General features: G+C 41.2%; 2 protein-coding genes across 2 annotated transcripts; both read left to right on the top strand.

Moving 5' to 3' along the window:
- The first annotated feature begins 2565 nt into the window (after positions 1-2565).
- TRIM13 (tripartite motif containing 13) lies at positions 2566-3792 on the top strand. The gene has a single exon (XM_010138944.1). The coding sequence runs from the start codon at positions 2566-2568 to the stop codon at positions 3790-3792; it is 1227 nt and encodes a 408-aa protein (XP_010137246.1).
- Positions 3793-5435: 1643 nt separating this feature from the next.
- On the top strand, positions 5436-8234 carry KCNRG (potassium channel regulator). The gene is made up of 2 exons (XM_010138943.1): positions 5436-6010; positions 7982-8234. Exons 1-2 carry the CDS (start codon positions 5436-5438, stop codon positions 8232-8234), a joined length of 828 nt encoding a protein of 275 aa, XP_010137245.1.
- Positions 8235-11066: the final 2832 nt, after the last annotated feature.

Below are 11066 nucleotides of genomic sequence, written 5' to 3'. Positions count from 1 at the left end.
ACTTACTCTCTTTAACGTCCTAAAGAAGACAGAAGTTCAGCTGTCCCAACCAGTCATAGAAGTTTTTGGTATTTTTGGTTTGCTGTTACTGGTCTTGTAAGAGGGGAAAAAAAAAGAGCTTGTAAACTTGCACATTTCTTTTTTTTCTTTTTTAATTCCAAGGTTTTTAATGGTATCATATAATTGTTTTGAAATTCAGTTATATTTACAAAGCATAATTATTTAATTGCATAAGTGGGGTTGGAATGCAATAGGACAGTTTTATTTGGATCGTGAAAGCTTTTTGTGTACGTTCTTTGTATTTTTAGGAGCATGACAGTCTTCAATGTTTGTCTGCAATTTTGATGGAACGTGTTGTAGTAAGCGTTTTCTGCAGTGGTTTGCAGTCCTCACTGTCAGGCATGCAAAGCTGCTTTTCCAGATCCCTAATTAAGGAGTAAAATCCTCCCTGGGAAAGGAGACGGACCAGAGCAAACTTTCTGCACTGTAAATTTCCATTTACTATAAGATGGTGAACTGTCAGTTTTCTAATTATTACCCTCTTAACACGTGAGTAAAACTAATCTTTGTGGTGCTCTTCTGGCTAAAATAGTTGGAAAGAGAGGTCTGTTCTTAAGGAGGAAGGCTTAAGAGTATAGGGGCAAAATCTTCCCATCATCCCACTGTTTTTAGCAGTTGGAAGAGAATGGAAGTGAAATGTTGCCTGTTCTGGTATTGAGAGGTCCTTCAAAGTCACTTTCTTCTCACAGAAGATTAAGTTTCTGAATGGGATATGTGGTCTTACAGGAAACCTTAGATGGTAGATGGATTCCTTAGACCTTTTCTCTGGAGCTTTGTCCCTGGCTGAAATGGTGGCTTCTTTTGCCCAATGACCTCAGTCCTGAGACTGAGTAGAAAAGCATCTATTTCAAAGTCTCCTTATGCAAACAAGCACAGAGAAGACTATTCCTCCTCCTTCACTGGAAAAGGTCGAAGGTTTGCTTGTACCTCTCAAGGGTGGCTTTTACTGTGAATCCTCACCGAGACTGTATTGGTCCTTTTGTAGAAGAAACTCAGAATTGGCCTCGCCTTTCTTCTGGGTAGTGCTCTTTGCTTTCCTTGGATCAGTGGTATTGATTTTATTGCTCTTCTTGTCCTATATAGCATGGATTTTCCCTTGCAGCTCTCTTTGCTCCCCCGTTTCCCACTTTATATTTCTTTCAGGGGATAGAAATATTAGTAATAACATCAAAACTAATTAAAAGAGCTCAATCATATGCCTTGCTCTCACAGCAGTACTTAGATGTTCTTTTTTGTGACCCATCTTTTCATTTATAAAAGGAATTTTATTACGTATATATATGAATGGATCTATTATATTACATATATATGTGAATACATGTATTGTTCGCTGCAGGATGTTGGACTAGATGACCTTTAAAGGTCCCTTCCAACCCAAAGCATTCTGTGATTCTATGGTATTGTATAATATGGAAGGAATTTATATAAGGGAGCATCTTTCTAATTATAGCTCAGAAATAAGTGTCTGAGAGTTTTGGCTGATACAGACCATCACCACTTCTGCTCTTCCTTAGCAATTTGTTTTCTTAGAGCATGCTGTAAGTTATAAGGTGTCCGCATCTGAGAACTTGGCTTTGGTTAGAGACTCTGGGAGGATGGTGTGCTGGGGCCCTTCACTGAGAATTTTCAGTAGGAAGGATTACATGATGAATCCTCTTCCTGTGGGTGCTGTCCACAGAGAGGAATTGCAGAGGCATGAATGCTGTGAGTGGAATTGGAAATAGAGATTGCAGATGAGTAAAAATGGTTAACAGTTTTGTTTTGTGATGTGTTATCAAGGATTATGGGCAGCCGTTCTTTGAAGTATTTTAACTTTATGCTGAATAGCTCAACAATAACAGGTTCACTTGGCTAGTTAAAAATATTGCAGGAGCAAGAGAAAAGCTAACTTTTAATTAAGAGAGTGGTGATTGGTTTTTGCCTTTGCAGGTAAAGCAAAGAGCCACATCACGTGTTGTGTAGCTGAAGAAATTCTGAGGCTGGGCTTTCCCAGTCACCATTAGTATTGCCTTCTTACAGTAACAGTGCATGGTGTTTGAAACTGTAAGCTTCGGATGAGCTGAGCAAGCAGAGAGCAATCAAATCTTAGCAGAGCATGCCAGTGGGTATCTTTTGTGAAAATCCAGTTTCTCTGTATTGCATCAGTGAGGAAAGATTTGAGTCTTGAACTTGTTATTAAGAGTACACAAGTTATTTTCATTCGGAGTCCTTGCTGGGTTTGGCAAGCCGCCTTTTCCAGCGTTTCTAGTTGAGAGTCCAAAAATGGTTCAGCCTGAACACTGAGCCGTTCTTGTGCCTGCCATCTGGTGGCCAGATACCACAGATAGCTGGACTGGCTGCAAAAACCCAGCCGAGGCTCTGTCATAAGGAGACTGGAGAAAAAAGTAGATCCTTTTCTCGCTGAGCCACATCTCAGATGGAGATCAGTTTTTGCATGGTTTCCCTGGAAGAGAAATACATTTTGTTAAGTTCTGTTACCATCTCTCTTCTCTTTCTTAGGATACGATGGAGCTCCTGGAGGAAGATCTCACCTGTCCGATTTGCTGTAGCCTGTTTGATGATCCTCGTGTCCTGCCCTGTTCACACAATTTCTGCAGAAAGTGTCTGGAAGGAATTCTTGAGGGAAATGTGCGGAACGTGCTTTGGAGGCTGTCCCCTTTCAAGTGCCCTACATGCAGGAAAGAAACCCCTGTTAATGGAGTCAACAGCTTGCAAGTCAACTATTCCCTGAAAGGCATCGTGGAGAAGTATAACAAAATCAAAGTGACTCCAAAAATGCCTGTGTGCAAAGTGCACAGCGGGCAACCCCTTAACATTTTTTGCCGGACAGACATGCAGCTGATCTGTGGGGTTTGTGCCACCCGCGGTGACCATACAAAGCACGTTTTCTGTTCTATTGAAGAAGCTTATTCCCAGGAGAAGCGGGCTTTTGAAACCCTGTTTCAGGGCTTTGAAACTTGGCGTTGTGGAGATGCCCTCTCGCGGCTGGATACCTTAGAAACCAGTAAGAGAAAAGCTCTGCAGATGCTGACCAAAGATTCAGACAAAGTGAAGGAGTTCTTTGAGAAGCTGCAGCACACGCTGGAGCAGAAACGAAACGAGATTCTCTCTGACTTTGAGACCATGAAGCTCGCAGTGATGCAGGCCTATGACCCGGAAATCAATAAACTCAACACAATTCTGCAAGAGCAACGGATGGCTTTTAACATCGCAGAGGCCTTCAAAGATGTGTCTGAACCCATTATATTTCTGCAACAGATGCAGGAGTTCAGGGAAAAAATCAAGGTGCTCAAAGAAACCCCTTTACCTTGTTCCAATGTGGACATCAGCCCTACAATGAGGAGCTTTGATACCAGCCAGTGGAATGGAATAAAACTAGTTGATGTGGACAAACTTTCCTTGCCTCAGGAACACAATACTCTTAAATTCAAGATTCCCTCGATCTTCTCACGCAGATTTATAGTGAACTCTCTTATTTGCTTGCTTATTCTTGCTGTCACCAGAATGTCCTTTGTGGATTCAGTCGTTGACAATCTCCAGTGCTGGAAATCTCAATTTTTTACAATTAGCTTGTCCTATTTGGCAGATACAGTGGAAATAGCAGATCACGCAGTCTCTTACTGGGAACAGATGACAGATGGAGCTTCACTTTTAAGAGAGAAGTGTAAAAACTATACGTTGGTTGTACTGGATAATGTTGCACAGTTTGTGTGCAAGTATAAACTGTTGTGAAGTCCCTGATGAAATATAAGAACTAAGGGAGTTATGATGAAGAAAACATAGAACTTCTTAAAATTAATTGGTTTTTTAAAGACTTTCAGTGAAAACATTCAAAGATTCAAAATGTTTCCAAAACACTCATACTGTGCATATAGTTTGAGCACTGATGAACTGGAAGATGAAATGAAGCTTTGACAAACACATTGTTTCTGGATTCTTCTCTCAGTGGTGATTATGGGAGTATTATTTACTGTAAATCATTTTTCCTACCAAAATATAGGGCTAAACTGAGTACTTACTTAAATGTAATGGTAGAATAAGCTAGAAAGTGCCACTTCTGAAAAGGTCACAGTTAAAAAAATAACTGGGAGGTGGTTTGGAAAGAGTAAGAGCAGTTGTGATTGAGAAGAGCGCTGTACTGGGTGGCTTGAGGACTGCCCTTCCACTGCGAAATACAGAGGGCATCATTCATGTTCTGGAACCGCTTCCTGTCTGAGGATGTTCCTTCTCACTGAAATCAAGATACGTATTTTTTTGTATAACCAAATGTTGTAATTATCCTGTGCATTGAGATTACTGTAGATATTGGTCATTGTTTACACATTCTATAAAAAGTAGCTTTTCAGGGCAAGCATACATTCTAGGAGCAAAGAGAGTTCAGTTGAAGCTGATAAAGAAGAACAAGCTGCAAGATAGTATGTATGTTGCAGATGGTACATGCTTTGCAGTTTACTTTTCCAGCATCAATTTGTTGGGGTAACTGAGCTGTCTGTTAGATACATGTTTCTCTGAAGCCACACTTTCCTGAAAAGTGGCCTTAATGTGAACAGTGTAGTGCGGTGACAGGCACACAGGGGCCAGCTGCAGGAAGGCAGCTGGTGCTCTAGCCCCACAAAGGTGGCAGGTAGAGCAGTTTCTCCGCGGTCCCTCCCCGTCTCTCCAGATCGTAATTCCAAAAGCCGGTAAAAATGACGGGTGATTCCTTGGAACAGGAGTATGGATGCGGCTGGTGTTTGGAAGTGCTTTAGCATTGAAACAGATAGAGGCTTTTCTTCTGTTCCTCTATTTTCCTGAACTTTGTTTCAGGAATTAATTGCATTTTCTGAGTGTATTGATTTGGCTGTAGGATAACAGTGATTTGAAGTGGAATCAGTAAACCTGAGTTCTCTGAAGTGCCCTTCTTTAAGAGCGTGCAGTACTGAAACAGATTGCTTGAAGCATGTCTAACCTGTTTTTGCAGTGATCCGATGAACTGCAACATATAGAATGAAAACATTTAGTTGACCTTTCTGGTAAACAAACACAATGCATGCCATGCTTTGGGGGTATTCCTTGGCCCCTCTCGAGGTTTAATAAGTTGTGACGGTCAACTCACCATCTTCCAGTAGTCCTTGCAAGCTGTTCATTTCAAAAGTAAAACATTAAATTCCAAGAATCGAAGTTTCCAAGCAACCCACCACTGCAAACAAAACTATTGTACATGATATTTACAGCGTTGTTGCCTGGGAATTCTGTTGCTGCTCCACACCTCACTCCAAACACTTGGTAAAAGCACTGAATGGTTCTTGCAGCTGCAGATGCCTCGCAGTTTAGGGAAGATCAAGTCACAAACTCGTAGATCAAAGAGCTACAATTCTTGAGTGGCTGAGATAATAATGAGTAGTCGAGAGGTGGTAGTTCTGAGTGTGGGAGGTGTGAGATTTGTAACCCGGGCTTCTACCTTGCAGCAGTTCCCTGAGTCCAGGCTAGCGCGGATGCTGAACGATGATGACCAGGAATTTAAACTGGTGAATGGAGAGTTTTTTGTGGACAGAGATGGAACTTTGTTTAGTTACATCATAGACTTCTTGCGGACTCTCCAGGTCTCATTACCTACCGATTTCTCAGACTATCAGAGGCTGCAGAGAGAAGCAGAATTCTATGGACTCTACCCTCTGGCTGACCTCCTGAGCCAGGAACACTTGCTGAAGCCGAGGCTGGAGATCTTGGAAGTGCGTTTTTCCCTTCAAGAGATGCAGGCCTTTTTCTGGATCTTTGGTTCCTGCAGTACCACTGTTGAGACACTAGCTGAGCAGATCACTGTGCTTACAGGGCAGCAGGCAGGACAGCGCTGGAACAGCCCTTTTCCTTCTCAGAAACCACTCGTTCCACTTCCTCTGGGAAGACCTTCTCATCATGACATGGCTTTTCAGTGTGGGACTGACTATGCTGGTGACCAGTATGTGGCCAGGTACTCTCCCTAGTGTGACTTCTCATTATGGAAATGCCTCGTTACCTCTAGTTCATGAAGTACATGCTATGTGCTCGCAAAACTTATTTTAAAGAAACTATTGGCAGCTGTCTGAGAGAAAAGTATGTTTCTTCTTTCTGCTAGGATAGTGTTGTCTTTTTCTAGTTCTGATATACCAAGTTAATGTCTGTTACACTGATTTGCCTGTTCTTCAGCTTTCTAAAATGCTGTTCTTGAGTTCTCTTGGGTCTTTCTCTCTCTCTGCCCTTTCCTCCTCACTCGCCCTTCCAGGCTTTAGAATTTCACAGCATCAGTGACCTTCTAGAGTGAAGAACACAGAGTAAAATGAAGCAAAGGAAACAAATAAGAAGTACTGAGGAAGTCTAAAATCTCCACTAGCTCATGGTACAAAAGGTTTTCGTATGAAAAAGAGGAAAAAGAGAATGGCTAAGCAGGGTTAAAAACAGCAGTGGAACTAAAATAGCGCACCAGGGACTGGAAAGCTTTTATAGAGCCTTTTATTGGGAGGAGGGAGAGGGGCAGGTCATTAACTGTGTGCTCCACAGTGGGTTTTCTTTGAGGACAGAGCCGGGTTCTGGTTTTATTAAGATTACTATGTATCAGTGATTTTGATGATAGCGGATTTGTATTCTAATGACAAATTTTTTAAACAAGCTTTTGCTGCATGTCTCCATTGTATGGAGACACATTCTTACTGTACAACAAAATGTAACCTAATTTGTCCTCTGCGGCTGTTAGAACATCTGGAATTTTATGGAAATTTGATGGAAATATTTCCAAAAGGGTAATTCTATCTGAATATGTGAATCAACACAGCAGTCTTTTGATTATTTAAGAAAAAATAATCAAGTTTATCTCTCTTCTAGTTTCCTTTAGCTAAGCAAGTAGAAGAAAAACTACTTTGCATTTGCAAAGCAACATATAGGCCAAACCTTAACTTTATAATGTATTACTATTTTTAATGGACTAACAGTTGTTGAGTAGGTCATGACAACTTAGTGGGGAAAATATTCCTGATTCTTTCCTTTATTTCTTCACACTTGGTAAATATTTTCCTCTGCAGATCAATAGGAAAACTTGAGTAATGTAACAAATCAAGTTCGATGCTATTGCCTGCTGAATTCCTATGGACTTTGTCTTTGTGCTGACATGGACTCTTTTGCCTTTTTTGTGCTTTCCAAGAATGTGTGGTGTACTTTCCTGTAAACTGTAGAACAGTTTCACCCCTGTCAGCTTACCTATTTTGTAATAGGATTTTTACTTGGCTTCTGTTCCTCAAAGTGTCTGGATAGATTCTTAAACCATACTTTATATCAAGTCAAATAATTTGTAGCAACGTGAAATTGATTTTCGTACTTGTTACCACCAGACCTGCTGTACAAGGTAACTTTGCAATAAATGTCACTGTTTGTAGAGAGATCCCGTGTAATGAAAAGTGATGCTGTTGGAGTGAATGTGACTTCACTGTCCTCTCCATCATTTACTCTTACCTGAAGAACTGTTGCAGCATTACATCGAGCGTGCCATTCACCTCTTCTCCATTAAATGAAATGAGATGGAGATTATCACAGCTATTTCTTAAGAAAGTAAGTTTTGGTGTGGAAGTGAAAGTGAAGTGAAGATCTCCCCCATCATGTAACTGGATGAACTGAGAATGACAGTTCTTAACAATGAGGGAAAGAAGAAAGTAAGTTTTGGTGTGGAAGTGAAAGTGAAGTGAAGATCTCCCCCATCATGTAACTGGATGAACTGAGAATGACAGTTCTTAACAATGACGGAAAGAGGTAAATAGTCCTCAAAGGAGGGGAAAAAAAATATACAGAACCTTTGTTGCTCTAAACCCATGGAACTATGCTGACCTGCACTGTTCAAGGACTTGGTTTGTTTAAAAAAAAATTTGATTCCCTCCTTCAAGTGGTAATTAGTGTGTTGGTTTTTTTCTTATTTTAGGTATGTTTCCATAAAGCCTGATAATAGAAAGCTGATAAACGGTACTAATGTGCTAGGCCTGCTGCTTGACACTTTACTCAAAGATGGATTTCGCCTCATAAGCACCAGGACAGTCTCCAGTGAAGAAAAACTCGAATGCTACAGCTTTGAAAGGACGCAGAGGCCAGCAGGCCTTACCCTCATGGTGAACCACACCCCAGGGAGCTCCGGGCTAGCACAGGCAAAGAGAAGCCAAGTGCAGAAAGGGAAATAAAGGCTTTTCCTTTCATCTTTTGAAGGTGGAAGAGGGGGTGTGTCAGCACTAGTGGCCTTTTTTTTTTTTTTTTTTTTGTTGGCTTGTTTGAAACTGCAACTATTGAGGGAAGTAACAAACATTTTTTTTTTTTCAAGTATTCAGAAAAAAAAAAATTGCTTTCCTGCCTTTTACCGCTCCACCCTCTTCAACTCTAAATAAAAGATTCAATACTGGTTTTGTGGACGAGAATCCGGCATTTTCAAGGGCTGTTTTTGTTTTTCTCTGTGGCTAACAATTATATTAGGACTCACAACAAATTAGCCATTCCTTTTAGAAAATTGCTTTTATGTTCTGTGCTAATCTGTAAGGAGATTTTAAATACATGGTAATACATGAAGAAATAATAGCTTGACACAACTGTCATCCCACCACTTTGGAGAAGTGGCTGGAGGAGGAATGCAAGCTTCAGCAGTTGAATGTTGCTTGTGCTTTCAAAAGATACACGTACACCGATTCTCTTGCAGTCAGCTGAAGGCAGTGTAACAGAAACATCCTAAGTTGTATTGCTGTGTGACTCCAGACATGAGAAAGTGGCTTTGTGAAGCCACTAGTGTCCATGAAATAACGCGTTACTGTCTCTTGCAGAATATGCCTCTGTCCTCTCTTGCCGCTCCGGATTGAGCTGCTCTTTCATCAGGGCTGAGATTAAATGATAAGGGTCTTTGTGAGCGAAGGTTCGGTAAAGTTTTAGAGCTTTAACTATAAAAAGAATGAAAATCTGATAAACAGTCCTTCAGATGGAGGGGTTGGTATCACTTTAAATGAAATTGTAGAAAGGATTTCTTAGTGCTTGTTAAGTGCAGAACATCTTAGGAGGAGGGCTTGGTGGAAGGGGCTTTGAAAACTTGGGGAACGTTAGCCCTGTGTAATGCTTTGTAAAGATGCCAAAATTAGCTCTGGTACCGGGAGAGCTAAGTTACTGAGGCCTTATAAATTAAGAATCCTCTGTCCTCCCTTCAAGGCAGGGAAAGAAGATAGCAATAATTTCAAGGATTCGTTATCTGAATCTGACTTTCGTTGTTGATAAAACACCACCTTTCCAAAGTTAAACGGCCAAGTAGAGCTTGTTTGGGCTTTCTTGCTGACTAATTAGATCTGGCTTTTCATAAGCTTTAGAATGCAAATTTATTACTTTATTTGCAGTGTTTAAAAACAGGGGTGGGTGGTGGGAATCACCCATCTGTTTCTTGCCCTTAGGTATTTCAGTGAAATGGATCTTGATCTTCCCAGACTGTTGCTGCCGCTGTTAAGACATCTTTTTTTGTTTATTACCACTGTAATGCCCCTATCAGACAGCTTTTTTCCTACCGCTGTAGTCTGTTTTGGCTTGACACAAGTTCAGAAAGTTTAGCAGCAGCAATGAGGTCCTCTTTGCTTGTTCTAGGGCTTTCTGGGTTGAGAACAATATGATTATGGGACTACATCTAAGCTGCTTACAGGTTATATAATGTAATAAATGTTGAGGAGTATAAGAGGGGATGTTTTCAGTTCTTTGTTTTTGTTTTTTTTTTTCCCCTTTGGTCAGTAATGTCAGTATGTTCATATTTGTCTTGATATAAGAAATTTTTTACAGTAAGAACCGTCATTCACTTGAATAACCTAGCCAGGGATGTGGTGGAGTCCCCATCACTGGAGGTTTTCAAGATGCAATTGGACAGGGTGCTAGATCTCACTTGGGCTCCCTTTCCCACAGAATGTTGGACCGGATGATCTTTCGAGGTCCCTTCCAGCCTGGCCTCTTCTATGATTCTGTGAAGACCTGTGTCAGAAGGCCTATAATGGTGGACTTTGAGGCCAGACTTCTGATGGCAGCATTTGGGTGACACAGCAGACAATCTGTGTGGGATGACTGTCCAGAGGGGTTGCTGTATAAGCACCGCGGCACTGTTTAGAAGTAGTGGCCAATACTTCTACTGTGCCTTCCCTTCTGAGGTCCCAGACAGGCAGGGATGCAGCAGAGAGCAGACTGTGTGGTGAGTCATCAGCAGAGTAGTTCATGCTGGTGCATTTCCACAGATGGAATTGGCGCTACAAGTAGAAGTGAATTTTGCTGATGGGAGCCCAGATTAGCTGAGTCTGAGTCATTTTAAAAGCTGCCTGGTCAAACCCGGATTATGTGTTAAACTGAGTACTTTTACCTAGATCTTGGCAGGCAGGTCAATTCTAGTGTCTCACGAGATTTCTGCTGTGCTAGAAGCACGTCGTAGGTGATTTGGTCATAATTTACATACCACAGAACCAGGAGTTCTAACTGCTCACATCTAGCTCTATTTTTGATTAAATAGGAATGGGATTTTGAAACATTTAGACATTTGTTCCAATGAAGTTGGAATTTGTGATCCCTGACACGATCCACTTCCTCAAGTCGTTGCCAGCTTTCTCAAGAAAATTATTTTTCCCCGGGAAGGTCAGCAAAATCAAATCAGCAAAATTTGCTGATTTCAGTAAACTTACTGCTGTATTTGGCTTTTTATTCTTCCTTGGATTCAGCAAAAATGTGCAAACTGCCTGAGATGCTAGAAACTGACTGCTGCAGTACTGGGGTCTGCCCTCACTCACTCAGAGTGAGCAGTAAGCTCTCTTCTGCTTTTCAGCACACAAGTAAGATCGCTAGAGGGAAACTAAACAGTAAGAGAACACCGTGACTGTCCTACATGGACTGCAGTTCTTGTGGCAGAAGTAAATAATCTAAGGAGAGGTGATAGGCCGATGTATTTGCAAAAGACAGGTTATTCAGAAAGACACCTCATTTGTCTTGTATTTTCTTTCTGATTTTAATCACTTTTCCCT

The sequence above is a fragment of the Buceros rhinoceros genome, unplaced genomic scaffold (assembly GCF_000710305.1).
Source record: "Buceros rhinoceros silvestris isolate BGI_N320 unplaced genomic scaffold, ASM71030v1 scaffold16906, whole genome shotgun sequence".
NCBI lineage: Eukaryota > Metazoa > Chordata > Aves > Bucerotiformes > Bucerotidae > Buceros > Buceros rhinoceros.
Note: the sequence above shows the minus strand (reverse complement) of the source record. Positions and strands in the feature narration are given on the sequence as shown.

Excerpts from the sequence above, each read along its gene's own strand:
- TRIM13 (XM_010138944.1), top strand. The coding sequence starts at position 2,566 with ATGGAGCTCCTGGAGGAAGATCTCACCTGTCCGATTTGCTGTAGCCTG.
- KCNRG (XM_010138943.1), top strand. The coding sequence starts at position 5,436 with ATGAGTAGTCGAGAGGTGGTAGTTCTGAGTGTGGGAGGTGTGAGATTT. Across the intron at positions 6,011-7,981 it reads GGTGACCAGTATGTGGCCAG|GTATGTTTCCATAAAGCCTG; the intron begins GTACTCTCCCTA and ends TTCTTATTTTAG.